The 15,858-nt window shown below is 32.5% G+C and overlaps 2 protein-coding genes across 2 annotated transcripts; one reads left to right on the top strand and one right to left on the bottom strand.

Annotated features, from left to right (window-relative positions):
• Positions 1-1,310: 1,310 nt before the first annotated feature.
• LOC21392831 lies at positions 1,311-5,036 on the bottom strand. The gene is made up of 4 exons (XM_010098972.2): positions 4,678-5,036; positions 2,045-2,094; positions 1,693-1,774; positions 1,311-1,582 (listed from the first exon to the last, which is right to left on the bottom strand). The coding sequence occupies exons 1-4, from the start codon at positions 4,931-4,933 to the stop codon at positions 1,536-1,538; spliced, it is 435 nt and encodes a 144-aa protein (XP_010097274.1). The 5' UTR covers positions 4,934-5,036; the 3' UTR covers positions 1,311-1,535.
• Positions 5,037-8,263: 3,227 nt separating this feature from the next.
• LOC21392830 (transcription termination factor MTERF9, chloroplastic) lies at positions 8,264-11,747 on the top strand. The gene is made up of 6 exons (XM_010098971.2): positions 8,264-8,572; positions 9,333-9,405; positions 9,498-9,658; positions 9,768-10,460; positions 10,557-11,189; positions 11,434-11,747. Exons 1-5 carry the CDS (start codon positions 8,264-8,266, stop codon positions 10,872-10,874), a joined length of 1,554 nt encoding a protein of 517 aa, XP_010097273.1. The 3' UTR covers positions 10,875-11,189; positions 11,434-11,747.
• The last annotated feature ends 4,111 nt before the right edge of the window (positions 11,748-15,858 follow it).

Here is a 15,858-nt window from a genome sequence, read left to right as displayed (position 1 = left end):
TTTTAAAGTTATTAGCAAATTTAGTAGCTAGTAGTTAGAAGCCGCTTCGTGATAAATTGTAAATTCAAATACTTTGAGTTTGATTTCAACTCGAGAACCCCTAAATTTTTCGACTAATGAAGCTTATACATTGATATTCTTTAAACCAAAAAAAAAAAGACAATAATTTTTTAGCTAATAGTATCTGAATCAATAATTATCTGTTTAACATGTATGGCCAGGCTCATCTGTTGCGCAACAGTAACATTTCCTCAGAAAACAATGTTGCGAAATGGGCTTCCAACAAGCTCATGTTGTGATATTGGACCAAACCACAAAAAGAACTAGAAATACGGATCATAAAAAATATTATTTATGTCAATATATTAAAAAATAAATAATTATTATTTAATTAATAAAAAAAATTAAAAAGTTATAATAACACTTAATTATTTTAAATGACATAAATAATATGTTTATATAAAACTATGGTAAACTATGTACACAAGGAATATGAAAGAAGGCCCAAGACAACCATAAAGATGTTCTCAACCCACCTCAAAAGCAAAGAAGAACAACAGATTCAGGCAGGAGCTACAATAACTCATTTTTAGGTAGTTAATTTCTTCAGTCATATAGGCAACCTTGTCAAGACAATTGTTAAACACTTTATGCTTGTAGGATCCCAACATAGTCGGATTTTATACTTGTTACTCATATGTACTGTCTTCTTTGGTCATTTAGTATCTCTCAAGGATTTCTTTCGCATCCCTCAATCCTTGAACTCAAAATCCTTATAAGGTTTTAAGTTAGTGTTGGTACCAATTGACCTTCATCTTTGAGGAGCGTGTTTTTCTTTTATAACACCTCAACCCCTCATGGGTTTCACCTTGCAGGACCTTAGTATAGTCAGATTTTATACTCGTTACTTATACATATTGTCCTATCTGTGCACTTAGTGGTCCTCAGGAATTTCTTTCACGTTCCCGAACACTTGAACCTAAAACCTCAAGACCAGGGTTCACTCTTAATCGGAGAGCTATGGCTACTTTCCCACTACAAATTTCCAGCATACGAGAGAATAAGTGCAAATTGTATTGCGCCTCTCAAATTTTCTTATATAAGACGCATCATTCTTCCTTTGTCAGCTTAAAAAAGTTTTGCTCTAAAAAACTGTTATTGTAGCATGAAGATCACGATAGACTAGAATTCCTTAAGAACCAAGGCTCCACACGACTTAACATTTAGGCTGAGTGACAACTAACTTGGAATTCTTTCTTGTCTGGCAGTGATTTGAAGCTAAAAAAAAAAAAAAAAAAAAAAACCTGCTCTTGCAAAAAGAAACCCAATATTTTTCCAAAAACTCTGTACAACTTTATATGACTATATCTGATATAGATCAGGAATCTTCCCCATGCCAATCAGTATGTGGAACATTCTCCCTAAAATTTACAATAATTTTTCATATTGATATTATTTCTTGATGAAATCATACACCAGAATTGGTGAAACCTTTTTGAAAATGAAATAATTCTGCAAAAGAAATGAGGAGTAACTTAGCCAGAGAAGAATCTCTTCCATGACTGCCAAGACAGAAATCCGCCTGCATTAGAAACCAGATTGAGAAATAAATCACAGTTCAAATCAAGAAAAAAAACACAAATAAATAAGTGCTATGAAACAAGGTGATAAATTAATGAAGATTGAAATTACCACAGCCAGGGCATCGCGCATAGTTTTCCTTCTTCAAAACTAACCCTGACCCTCCACATACATCACATGTCTTCTGCGCTATCTGCCATATGTTGCACAAATTATGAATGAAATACGTAAAAATGAGAATTCTGTGATAAAGTACGAAAGAAAAATCTATCGACATGTCCAGTTATGAACCATCATGTTTTCATAAAGTTCTGTTCAACTATAAATTTTCTTATTCTAATACAATTATGATATAATTTGATGGTTCAAAACTGTCTTATTGGCGTTTTTGCTTACTTTATCACAGAATTCTCTAATGAATAAATAAATCATCTTTAATACATGCTTTACAAGAGTTACATACAATTCTTTTGCTGAATTCAATCCCTGCCACCACAAAAGGAGTGACTCCAGCTGCAAGTGTTGCAACACAAAATACTTGTATGACAATCAGAATATTATATTGAATAAAAAGCAGTACTTGTAAAGATTTTTAATTTTTGCATTTTCTGGGCATGACACAAAAGCTCAAAAAGTTCCATTCTTTGCTCAAATCCCACCTCAATTTTCTCACCTCCCAAACATCCAATTTACGACATGATTAATTGCAAAGATATCATCTTTAACCATTATTTGCAAAGGTTTCTTTTTCACATTTTCCGGGCTGGGTCCAAAATCTCAAAAAAGTTTCATTCTTTGTAGAATTCCCACCTCAGTTTTCTCACCTTCCAAACATCCAGCTACACAAACACACATACAGCACCAACAACAGTTTGTCACTTGAGTAATTGCAAATATTTTATTTTCTATGCACTTAATTGTAAAGATTTTTATTTTTACATTTCTGGGCATGACTCAAAAACTCAAAAAGTTCCATTCTTAAACACTGTTAAGTTTTTAGTTGGCAATTTTTGACATGTCTGTGTAGGAAAATTCAAAAACTATGTTTGAGAAGAAGGTACGTGCTGAGGAAGTTTATCTGATCAAAGCGTTTGAATTTCAAAATGAAGAAATGAGTTTCTGATAAAGTAAAGATTCCTGAAAAGATAAAAATAGGGAGTCAAAGCTTTGAAGCGATAATCCCACTTTAGATTGATCTTTATTTCAATTTTAAATAGGATTTAGTTTCAGCAAAATATACATACCAGGTTGTGTAATTTTTATAAGGAACAACTTGCAGAAGTCATTTTTGAAGATAGAGCAGAGATAAAACAGAGCAAGATATTGTGTTCGGGTGTTTGAATTCAAGATCAGATATTGCAACAAGTCGTGAAACAGATTTTGCAACAGTTTGAACTTTAAGCAAGATTTAGAGATTTATGTGACCTGCTATATAAATACCTCAAGGACTTGAGAGTATTCTGCGTTCTTCAGTAGAAGAATTTAAAGCTTTCAGGAGAAAGCGCACTACCAACCGAAGAGAGTTCGCCGTGCAGTTTGAAAAAAATGTGGTGTTTATTGAATAGATCACTAATTGTTGTAAGAAGACCGAGACGACGATTAAGAGAGAGAGTCTTTAGATTGCATAAGTCTATTGGTGATTGTAACTGAGTCAAATTAGTGAATTCTTCAATAGCTGAGCTTGGCCCTGCGAATGTAGGTTTCGACCGAACCGTGGTACCAATCTTTCGCGTACTTTGCTTTATGCTTATTTACTGCCTTGGCTAACGTTTAAACTGATAACTAATTTAAAGTCAGTAATTGCTTATAACAATTGTTACAACAATTATTGCAACAATTTCATATACATAGATTTTTCAAGTGGTATCAGAGCAAACAAAATTCAATCTCAATTTCTAGTGCTGATGTTGAATACATTGCAACAGGAAGTTGTTGTACTCAATTATTGTGGATAAAACAAATGCTTGAGGACTACGGTATTTTACATGATGTTTTGACTATTTAATGTGACAATACTAGTGCCTTAAATATTTCAAAAAATCCAGTTCAACACTCTAGAACTAAGCATATCGACATTAGGCATCACTTTATTAGAGAATTGGTTGAAAGCAAAACCATTGTTCTAGAATATGTTGCACAGAATAACAATTGGCATATATATTTACCAAAGCTCTAGATGCATTAAGATTTGATTCACCATGAATAATTTAGGTTTATGTATCACCAATACGTAGAGGATGATTTATCATGAAAAACGAGCTGCCTTGGTGATAGAGTGAAAGGCCCCATTAAAAAAAAATAATAAATAAATAAATAAATAAACCTGTGAGGTGATATAAAGGAACATGTAAGTTTGAACAGGTTTTTCAATTCCTGAAATTCATATGCTGAAATTGACTGTTTTCACAAAAGGATATTTTTAGAGAATATTCACACACACTGGTTCAAAATTAAAATTAGTGGCAATTTGAGAACTGTTGATATACCCAGTTTAAATATTAAATTTTGAATATTGTGACGTTGAAACATGATTAATATGATGGGAACACTCACGTTTAAATTTTTTGCAACATGCAAGTAGTTTTTTTTTTTTTGGGCTTAATTATCATAATTAAAAAAATAAAAAATATTTAAAAAAATCTTTGGATTATGAGCTTGGGTTAATATATCTGCTGATGTGTATATGTTACAATATATTCTTAAATTAATGGTCTCGTTTAAAATTTGGATGATCCTGCATGTCGTTTTATATCTAAGATAAAATATGTGGATATAGATAATTATCAAATTGCGATACTAATTTTTTGTGCCTATCTAATTATTACTTTCATAATTTATTAATTTAACTCGATAAAATAATTGCCAAAAACATATCAAACATACACAAATCCCACCTCAAGTTTCCCACGTCCCAAACATCCAACCACACACACATATTAACTTATCAACAGCACCAACAACAATTTGCCACGTGATTAATTGCAAAGATTTTTATTTTTCGAAGCATTATATTTATAAAGATTTTATTTTTACATTTTCTGAGTATTGGCACAAAAACTCAAAATTTTTTTCCATTTTGTCACTCCATATACATACCTGCAGCACCAACAACAATTTGCCACGTGACCCCAATGGGGGCTGCATCGGCTGCGGCGGAGAACTCCTCTACTCCTGCAACCTTCCTCACTTGCAAGCTCTTGCTTCCGATCAGACGGCTGTGCTTGCCTTTGGAAGTGAGATTGAGGGTGGATGATTTGGTGGGGTCGACTGTGAAGTTGGTGATTCTCAAGTGAGTGTTTGAGGCCGGACTTGGAGTTGTGAGTATTGACGGAGGGAGAAGAGAGGCTTCCATGGCAATGGAGCTGAGTCTGCTGAGTCAAAGCGTGTTGGGAGTAGTCATCAATAAGGACTGTTTATAATTAGGCCACGTTGTTTGGTTAGTTTGTATGGTTCCACAACTGACTTTAGCCATGGGGTGTGACCATGCATAATTGTGGATCTCATCCAATCATTTACCACTTTCGATTTTAGAGCAGTTGAGCCACGTGCACGGACGTGCGGAATACCTTTATCAATTTGATTCCGCGTTAAAACACATATAGTGTGCGTTTAGTTCGTGGATTCGTGTCATGGTTCGGATCATAGTTCGTAACTCATTACAGTATTTTTTCTCACAAAAAACACATGTAAATTGAGAATAGTTCTAAATTATGATTCTGAATTCACGAACCAAACGTCCACGTAGCCTTCTTAAAAGTTAAGCCTATTAATTAGAATAAGATACAAAATTTTTTTAAGAATCATATCAAAAGAAAATTAAAGTTATATAAGAATTTTTGACAAAAATGAAAAAAAAAACTTAAGCATAGAGATGTTTAAGGGAATTATTTTTTATTAAAAAAAGTAAAGAAAAAAAAAGTATTTTAAAGAAGCATATTGCAAAAAGGATATGTAACGGTCGAAGAATGTTAGGTGGAAAAAAAGTCAACAAGTAAAAGAAAATTAAAAAAAAAGTTAAAAAAAAGAAAAAGAGGAAAAATGGATAAGTAAAAAAAAAATAAAGTTATATAGGAGTTTTTGATAAAGAGAAATAGGAACATATTTGAAAGTAATTATTTTAATTAAAAAAGTAAGAAAAAGGAAATTATTTAAAAAAAGATATTGTAAAAGAAAAAATGTTAAAAGAATATTAGGGGAAAAATAAAATAGACAATAAGCAAAAGAAAAGGAGACAAAATTAAAAAAAGAAAAGGAGGAAAGGTTAGAAAAGAGAGGGAAAAAAATAAGAACTCCTTAGTAGCCAAGTCTACTTAGCTGTTTTTATATATGTCATATGTTGAATTGGATGTATAGATAGCTGTTAACAGATTAAACTATAAAAGAGCAGTTGAAAGAAAAAAAAAAAAGAGCAAAGCACACGTAAAAAAAAATAATAAAATGAAAAAAAGAATAAAAGAACGGAATAGAACATTTATAAATATTACAAATCAAAAAATCAAAAAAAGGAGGAGGTTATCACATTATAGTCTAGAAAGTGTTCTTTGAGAACACTATAAAAAAAATATGTGTAAAAGATAACAATTAGTATAACATGAATTATATGAAAAACAATTAAGTATGGACACATTTAAAGAAAATTATTTTAATTATTGATAAAAAATTTAAATAGAAACACATGCCAAAAAAATACTCTCATAAGAGTGAAGTAAGAAAAAATTATTTTTAAAAAACTCACGTAAACAAAACAAAAAATAAAAAAGAAAAAGATTTTTAAAATAAAAACAATAAAGATAAAAAAATAAAGAAAATAAAAAAAAGAAGGAGGTGGAGAGGCCGCCACGTGACAGCTTTAAAGAAGAGTATTATTACAAAAGCTTTTGGCTCTTTTATGTATTACTAGTCTTTAGAGCGCGCTTTGTGCGCGTGATTCATTTAAAATAACAGTTTTATACATTTTTTTAAGAAAAGAAAGAAAGGAAAAAATAACATCAATCAAAAAAATAAAGACAAAAACGGAAAAAGATATGAACCAAAAGACAGAAAAAATATTTATGAACAATTTAATAAGTTTTATATATGATTTCTTTATAAAACAATTTATAAACAAAAAAAGATTAAACAATTTATAAACAAATTTTTTTTTAATGGCACCTCAATTTTTTTACTTTCATTTTAGAAACAATTTATTAAATTTTTTATCTTTTTTTATGAATGCTATAATCATTGCGTTTTAAATTAATTCTATTTAGTTTTGTTTAATTTATTTTTTTGTTTAATAAGGTGTGATTTTATTTTATTTTAGTTTATTTTTTTATCTTATTTTAGTGTGATTTTAATTGATCTTAGTTTTTTCAAATTACTTATAGCAATTTCATCACAAGAGTATCAAAAATTAGGGACAAAACAGTATTAAAATGAACAAAATCAGACCATAAATAACTCTAAAATAAATAAATAAATAGACACAATAAACAAAATAATAATAATACAAAAATAATACAAAATATTTTTTTGTGCAAAACACCCTCCCCTCTCTCATATGTTCATCTATCTTTCTCTCTCTCTCCCTCTCTCTCTCTCTCTCTCTCAACCACCCCCTTTGCATGTAGGGCTCTCTCTCTCTTACTCTACGAAGTTAGTGAGTTTGGATTTATTATAAATATGTTTGAGTCAAAATCATGTTGAATCTGTGTAATACAATTAAATAGCGTATTCGTGTCAGGTCTTATTGTATCAACTGAGGTGATTAATACGACACGGTAACACGAATTGCCACATTTATTCAAAACTACACTTTGTTGTAGAGTTAAGTGTGAAATTACCTTTTACTACTATATTGTGCCTACAACCATATCTTATTTTCATGTTTGACTTTTAAAACACATTCACATGAACTTTGATATAAAAGTTGTCCTAAATTAGTCAATTCTTCGTTTATCTGACTCTTAAAATCTCAATAGAAAAATAAATGATCTAAATAATCTACAATCCATTTTATTCATAAAAATGATCCATGTCCTTAAATAAAATGGAAAAAAACTAATATCCCGATTTAAAAAAAAAAATAAGAAGCAACAAAAAAAATCCACAACTCAGATTTTTTAAAGAAACTTTCTCTGGTAAGCCTTCTTATCGATGGTGTGAGTTTCTAACTGTTAGATCTAATCAAAATCATATCAAATTTAAAAAATATGCAGAACATATAATTTTTAATGTAAATTTGACGATTAAGTAAAAAACTACCGATAATTAATTTTTCTAATCCTGATAGAGAAACTCTCTTTTTTAAAATCAAAATCTCAATCTTCATAGAAATATAAAACATTTTTTAGAGATTTTTAAAAACCATACGTGATACGACATGAATTTTATTGTCGTTCGTATAGAACAGGGAAATTTCACTCCGGGAATCTCTGTGCTCGGTCCACAGTCCACTTGGCAATGACCGGTGTCTGGTTGTAAGAAGATTCTCACTAACCCATTACCATTAGCAACTAACCACATAATTAACTAAAATGCTTAACCTTAAACCCCCCAAAATTAGCCAAAAAAATGATCCAAAATCTTTCCTTAAGCCAAAGCGAGAGGCATAATTATGGAGAGAGGGTTTTTGGGTATATTCCCTCCTCTGCTTGTGGTTTCTCTCTCCTAATCCACTATTTTCTCTCTCTAAAAAACCATCATGACACTCTCTTCTTCTCTCCTCTCTCCCACAACCAAACTTAATCTTCTTCACTCTTCTTCTTCTTCTTCTTCTGTGAATGTTTTTGGGACCAGGTTCATCTTCTCCGGAGCAGGAATCGTGTCTGTGAATTCGAGGACCGGTTCGGACCGGTTCGTTGTGCTGTTCTCGACCCACTCGAACCCCAAGATTCTCAAGTCGAACCGGCGGTCGAGGTACGGCCAGGCTCTCTCGCCGTACGACTCCGACGAAGATGAAGAAGAAAAAGATGAGTTTGGCGGTTTGTCGGAGGATGATTGGTTTACTGATGTGAGTTTCTTATACATACATATATATATATATATATATGCGTTTGTATGTATATAATATCTCTCTTTTGCACTTGAGCTTGGAATTTGGGAGCAGAAAGTTCTGGTTTTTGAGTCAATTTAAAAGACTTTTGAGGCATTGGAAAAGTTTTGGTTTTTTTTTTTTTTTTTTTTTTTGCAGGATTATACTTTTATGGATTGAGTTTCTTAATTTTTGTTGCTTAGATTATCTTGGTTTTGATTTCTTCCTTCTTTAAAATTGTGAGAAACTCATAACTAAACATTCAGAGCACAAAGTTTTGAACTTTGTATTTTTTTTTTTCCTTCTAAAATGTTTCCCTGATGTGTGGTTTTGTTTTTTGTTTTTTTTTTTGTTTTTTTTCTTTTTTTGAATTTATATTTCCTACTCTATTGAGCTTGAGCTGGGAATTTGGAAGCTGAAAGTTATGGTTTGAACCATTTAGCAGAATTTTCATGCTTTCGGAACTGTAAAGAGTTGTACACGGTATAATACGGAATGAGAGATTTTCATTTTACCCACTTCTTGTCTTCTTATGTTCTAAGAACGCAAACTGATAAATTGAAAGCATAAAGTTCTGAACTTTTTCTAGATTTGATTAGCAAAGAAGGGAACTTTTTTTTTTTTTTTTTGACATACTATCCTTTGTTGACTCAATTGTTTGTGCCTTTTTAGGATGCTATTTGTTTGCATGAGTTGACTTCTAATTTCACTTCTAATTCCATTTTGAAACTTTCTCCAGGATGAGTTTGCAGAGATTTCCGATTTTGATGCTAAAAGAAAGAGGTCCAAGTTAAATAGGGGATTTGGTGGAAGTAGGTCTCGTTGAAGTTTTTCCTTAAATTGCTTCAGAAATGTTTATGAGGGAAGCTTGACTGAAGGGTAATGTTTTATTTTGTTTTTACAGGTAGCCGAAAACAACCGGAGAAAGGCCAGAGTAGTGCCTCATCAAGCTTTTCCATTGACAAAGATTTTGGTAGCAGAAATGTCAAGCTCACTCTAGAAAAAAGTAATGTCGGAAGTTATTATCGCAACAGAAAAGAAGCCGTAGATTTACGCAAAGGAAAGGTAATCTATAGTAACATGTTTGAAACTTTCAAGTTTTTTATAATCCATTATTAGCTGTACTAATGGAGTAGTGGTAAAAGTACCTGACTTATTTTTTGTTTTATTGTAGTTAAATATGAGGAAAATTATTGAGAATAAATATCCTCGGCTAGCAGAAGAGATAGAAATAGATGAGAAATGGTTACCACTTATTGATTACTTAAGCACATTTGGGCTTAAGGAATCACACTTTATTCAGATGTATGAGAGGCATATGCCTTCCCTTCAAATAAACGCGTGTTCTGCGCAAGAAAGGTTGGAGTACTTGCTGAGCGTTGGTGTTAAACAAAGGGACGTAAAAAGAATACTTTTGAGGCAGCCACAAATTCTAGAGTACACCGTGGAGAACAACTTGAAGTCCCATGTTGCTTTTCTGATCAGTTTGGGAATCCCGAATTCCCGTATTGGACAGATAGTTGCTGCTGCTCCATCGCTCTTTTCTTACAGCGTCGAAAATTCGCTGAAACCGACTGTGAGATACTTGGTTGAGGAGGTGGGCATCAAAGAAAAGGATTTAGGAAAAGTTGTGCAGCTAAGCCCTCAGATCCTGGTTCAACGCATCGACATCACCTGGAATACTCGTTACATTTTCCTTTCTAAGGAAATAGGTGCACCAAGAGATAGTATAGTGAAGATGGTTACTAAACACCCTCAGCTCCTCCATTACAGCATTGATGACGGATTACTTCCAAGAATCAATTTCCTTAGGAGTATAGGAATGAGGAATGCTGACATCTTGAAAGTCTTAACTAGCCTTACACAGGTAGGTTTACTTTCATTCTCATTCGATTCATTTTCATTCAACTATTTTTTGTGCTTGGTCTGAGTTTCTGACAAAACCCCATTTCGATTTCTGCAGGTGCTATCTTTATCCTTGGAGGATAACTTAAAGCCGAAGTACTTGTACTTGATCAATGAACTGAACAACGAAGTGAAGTCATTGACCAAATATCCTATGTATCTAAGCTTGTCTTTAGACCAGAGAATTCGCCCTCGACATAGGTTTTTGGTTTCGCTAAAGAAAGCCCCCAAGGGACCATTTCCTCTGAGCTCGTTCGTTCCGACTGATGAGTGCTTCTGTCAACAGTGGGCTGGAACTAGCTTAGACAAATATCTCGCCTTTCGGCAGAGATTATTGCTCAAAGAGTTTGCGAATAAATATGAAAGAAAAGTCTAACATGTTGCTCGCAAGTTTGATCTGATTTACTGACAGAGTTTGTCAAAGATGTTCATGAGGTTTTGAGAAGAAACTCGGATAGTACGGTTTTTGAAACCTCCGTTGACAACATTATCGGGTTGCTGACATTTTTGACGGTTTCATCATGAGAGCTATAATACCTGCAGAAGCTGCCTCAGTTTCCATGTCGTGAAAAGTTTCCAGTCCAATAGTCTATGCAGAAACCTGTACAGTTCTGTGCACGTAGATGTGGACTGATTCACTGAATTGAGAAGTTATGAATGGCGGCGACTTAAAAGGCCAACAGAAAAAAAGGTGAAATTCTATACACTATTGAACAAGAACTCCCAGAAAACAAAATCACATATTCACTTATTAGAATAGTAGCTGGGAAAAATATGTTTTGTATTTCAATTTTTACGGTTCTCGTGTAGGATAGATAGATATATCAATCCATGAGATCTTGCAATATTCTACTTCTCCTTCATTGGATATTTGTTTTCTATGCTTCGTAATGATTTTCATTTATTTATTTATTTATGTGATGAATGCAATGCAGGTTTTTCGAATCAGTCTTCATCAAGTTGCCAACTTGAAGGAGAAAGTTGCACTAACTGCAAATTTAGTGGTCATGGATGTTTTACCAACTGCAAAAGTCTTGTAATTCAAATTTGGCAAAAATATATATAATTTTTCTCTGCTGAGACAATTAGATATAATTTTGTTTTACTTGTTCATGTTCCAAATACCCTAAAGGGCTATATAGATGCTTAATCTTTTTCCTTTTTAATTTCTTGTAACAGACATTGTCAAATGTATAATTTTTCCCGTACGTTTTATTTCGATACACGTTTGGTTCATAGATTAGAATCATGAGATTAGAATTATTTTCGATTTACGTGTATTTTTTGTGAAAGAAAACACTGTAGCGAACCATGAACCATGATTCAAATCGAGGTACGAATCCCCCGACCAAATAGTCTTTTTCATCTACTTTTCATTTATCTTCACCGGTATGAAATCTGATGGGTACTGTAGGATGAGCAGTTTTACTAGGTACATTTAATGAGTAAAATTTTGTGCTTTCTACCAGAATTTTCTTTTTGCTAGAATCTTGATACCAGATTTGGTACATGAGATTTAGGATTTTTAGCATTTTACTCCTGATTTTTCTATACTTTGACAAAGTTAGCATTTTACTCTCCGAATTTTCTATACTTTGACAAAGTGTTCTTTGAACTTTTGAGTCGCTAAGTACTTGAACTTAGCGGCTCAAATTGATAACGCTATTCAAATTAATGACAGAAATATCCATGTTTTTGACTCTTCCCGTCTTATATTAGATATTCTGCTAAAGTTTACTTTGAATATTTGATTCTGGTGATTAACCTCCTTATTTCCGTCCGTTGTCCAACCGGCATTCTCAATTTGGCCATAATGGAGCAGTTTGGCAAATGTATAAAGCTAACTGGCAACGTAAAAAATTCTTTGCAAAAGCACCTGGGGACTCGCTGCTCTGAAACACAACGGTTATACAACTTGCAAGTGTCCAAACTTGCAAGTGTCCAATCCAATCTTTATAAGTGTGATGGTTAGCTATCACGGACTAGCTGTACTTACCGTAAAATCCGCCTTTTATCCCTCAATTTAATATGAAAAATGCATTGAGATACCACCACTAATAAAAATCAGTCTCACTCGCACACTTTATTTTGTGAGATTCATTTTTTATTAGTGGATAGTACTTACCGTCCTTCCTCCTTAAAAGCTTTGTTCATTTGACATGGTGAACCAGTATTGACAGTAACAATCTAGCATGCAGATCTAACTGCGCTCAACTGCACTGTGATTGGCTTGTTCCTGCAGATAACATAGCCTATGATGTACATCCGCAACTTTGTCTCCTCATGACATGTCTTCTTCTTATTGGTTCCTTTCAAATTTAAACAAAACAGGTTATCTCGTTTATTTTACCGATTTAAATTTTTAATTTTTAATTTTTGCAGTTAAAAATTTTTAAAAAATATCACATCTTAATTTAAATTAAAACCTCAAACTCACGAGGCTTTAAATGTTACTTCATACTTTACCTCTCAATAGTGAAATCCATTTATTTAAGATGGTGCTAACTCCAATCATTGGTGTGATTGGACAGCAACTGCGTGTGAGGATTTTACATTTCAATCTAATCAGTCATATTGTTCCTCAAGTTTAATTATCTACTATAAAATGGGTTTTCTTCTTGTTCACGGTGTTTTCTTTTCACATTTGCACACACTTCACAAAAGTTCAAATGTTTGAAAGTGATAATTTTTTTTTTTTTGAGTTCAAATATGTTGTCTAATTTTCCTGTCTCATTGGTTGTTCCATCAATTAAATTTTTACACTATATTTTATTGCTCAAGTGGTTTTAGTTTTAACTTTATTTATGTGGTTGACATGCTAAATTTAAATGACATGACAAAAAAACAACAGAGGGAAAATTAATGACACAAGAAAATTGAAATAACACACTTCAATTCTTTGTTTTGGTGGGCGGCTTGTGAGTTAAATTATGAGGACAAATTCGTTCATTTCACCGATTTAAATTTTTAATTCTAATTTTACTACAGTTAAAAGCTCTCATAAAAAGTCACATTTAACTTTTTCTGCTACAGTTAAAAGCTCTCACATAAAATCACATCTCAACTCGAATTGAGAACTCAAATCAGCGAACTGAATTAGGGAGTAATCCAATATATAGTTGTACGTAATAACTTCTTAGGCTTTTTCTTCGGTCCCTCCAAAGGGACTATCTCTCAAACGTAACTTGTAATATGAAAATGTAGCATGAGAATTATTAAAGGTAACATCAATGTTGGAAAGAAATAACAGTCTTTAAATGATTAAATTCTTTAATGTTACTTCTCTACAATGTTATTATTATATTTTTATAATTATGTGTTACGTTGAAGGGACCTCTCATTAAAAAGACCGAAGAAAAGCCTTCACTTCTTATTACACTCTCTTTCTTTTCTCCCTTCTCTCTCTATGCCTTGCATTAACTGACACCAAGTTAAAAGTTCTCTTTTGACTTTAGTAGGTTCTATCTATAATCATTCGAATGATAGTTTCTTTCCCAAAACGGCCATGGTCTACAAGAGGATTACCACCTTGGAATAAGGAAATATGATATTTGCTTCTGCTTAATTGAGTACCGTGATACTTCAATATCCCTTCATGTCAGGGTAGTTGATCTTGATCTCTAGCATAGTCCGCACAATGAAGAAGAGATTGATTAGTGTAAGCAATCACGCAAGGAGTTCTAGATATAAGTAGTCGTTTTTATACTTTATTGTCATTTGTTCTAATTTTTCAATTTAGCTTAGTTTTGTTATTATCATATCGTTTATCTTAGTTGTTATTTTGTTATCGTTTTGTAGGTGAGTTATAAATAGCCACTTAGCTAGAAACTTGAATATTTTGATAATTGAATTTCCTCTCCAATTTGGAGATTTTTCCCTTTGTGGGATTCTTTTAGGTGGATTCGAGAATCATCTGTCCGAGTTAAGCCGTAAAATCTCGTTCTATCTATTCCGCTGCGTCAAGCAGGGATTACACAAGAGTTAGGATTAGATAAGGGCAGCCACCACCGTGTTGGTCCCATCATAATAGGGCCGCTCTTGTCTCGCATTCCCGACGCCTTAAAAGTATGTGTTGCCATCTAACCATCAGTAGAGCAATATGAATCGCGCGCTTGGCATGCGTAACTGTGGTTCGCAGCTTGCACGACATTCACAATTCCTCCTTTTTGGGGTTCTGCCTTTTTGGAATTCTTTTGTGGTCAAGAGCTTCTATCACTAAAGAGTTCCCTCAATAGCTGCCCAGGGGTCTCTTCTTATCTTTATCTCAAACACGCGCAGTCTTTTCACCGGAGAGGGAGAATTCTCAAGCGGATATCTCTCTAGAAACCTTTGTTTTTTTAAAATTAAAATTACATTCATCTATTTTATTTTCATATCAAATAAATATATGTTCACTTAGATGTCGATCGATAATAGTGTGATGCGTCCAGTACACATAAATATCTATCTAGTTATAGCTTTCTATATGAGATTTTCGTTTTTTAGTATTTTGTTGTGTGATTTCTTGTTAGATCTATAGCTTCTTACTCTCAATTGTTGAATATTTCAGGCAGGCAAAGATTGACAAAGGTGTGTACTGAAAAAATCGTGTCTTTTGTAGGCAAATCGATGGTTAAAACTATTATTATTATTATAATGAATTGTTTGTTTAATGGATTTTGGTATCTATTCAACATCCACAAAATGTTTATTCTAATTTATTGGAGATATTTCTTTTAGTTAATTCCCTCAACCAAGGTGTGACAACAAGAATTGTTGTGCTAGGTATCTAAAAGCATTACTTTTATTTTGGAAGAATTATTCAGTACACCGGGTGTACCACGTTATATTATTTATGTGATATACTCGTCCAATGAGATTGTATCATTTAGACATTTTGTCTATGTCAGCTTTTCACTTTTATTTCTCTCTTTCTTAATAGGTATTCAATGCAAATACCTATTAAGAAAGAGAAAAATAAAAGTGAAAAACTGACATAGACAAAATGTCTAAATAATACAATCTTATTGAACATGTGTACCACATAAGTAATATGACGTGGTACATCCGGTGTACTGAATAATTTCTCTTTATTTCCTTAGATAAGTCTCTATCTTCTACGTGAAAGAAAATATTGTAACTAAATAGTTAAATATAAATTTTTGTGAAAGAAAATACTGTACCAAAAAAATTTGAGTTGTGATTTCAGTGGTAAAAGGAACAAAGGCTAACACCCCGTTAAAAAACTCTAAAAAATAATCACATTTAACTTTTTTATTATAACAAAAAAAACTCTCATATAATATTACATTTCAACTTAAATTAAAATTTTGAATCAATAAACTAAAATAGTCACTAAAATGATTCAAGTTTTGGTTGTA

This window comes from Morus notabilis, unplaced genomic scaffold (genome assembly GCF_000414095.1).
Source record: "Morus notabilis unplaced genomic scaffold, ASM41409v2 Scaffold1708, whole genome shotgun sequence".
In the NCBI taxonomy this organism is placed as follows: Eukaryota; Viridiplantae; Streptophyta; class Magnoliopsida; order Rosales; family Moraceae; genus Morus; species Morus notabilis.
The sequence above is the reverse complement of the archived record's forward strand: the minus strand, read 5'-3'. Positions and strand labels throughout refer to the sequence as shown.

Excerpts from the sequence above, each read along its gene's own strand:
- LOC21392831 (XM_010098972.2), bottom strand. The coding sequence starts at position 4,933 with ATGGAAGCCTCTCTTCTCCCTCCGTCAATACTCACAACTCCAAGTCCG. Across the intron at positions 2,095-4,677 it reads AATTGTTGTTGGTGCTGCAG|CTGGAGTCACTCCTTTTGTG; the intron begins GTATGTATATGG and ends CAACACTTGCAG. Across the intron at positions 1,775-2,044 it reads TTGAATTCAGCAAAAGAATT|ATAGCGCAGAAGACATGTGA; the intron begins GTATGTAACTCT and ends AACATATGGCAG.
- LOC21392830 (XM_010098971.2), top strand. The coding sequence starts at position 8,264 with ATGACACTCTCTTCTTCTCTCCTCTCTCCCACAACCAAACTTAATCTT. Across the intron at positions 9,406-9,497 it reads AAATAGGGGATTTGGTGGAA|GTAGCCGAAAACAACCGGAG; the intron begins GTAGGTCTCGTT and ends TTGTTTTTACAG. Across the intron at positions 9,659-9,767 it reads TAGATTTACGCAAAGGAAAG|TTAAATATGAGGAAAATTAT; the intron begins GTAATCTATAGT and ends GTTTTATTGTAG.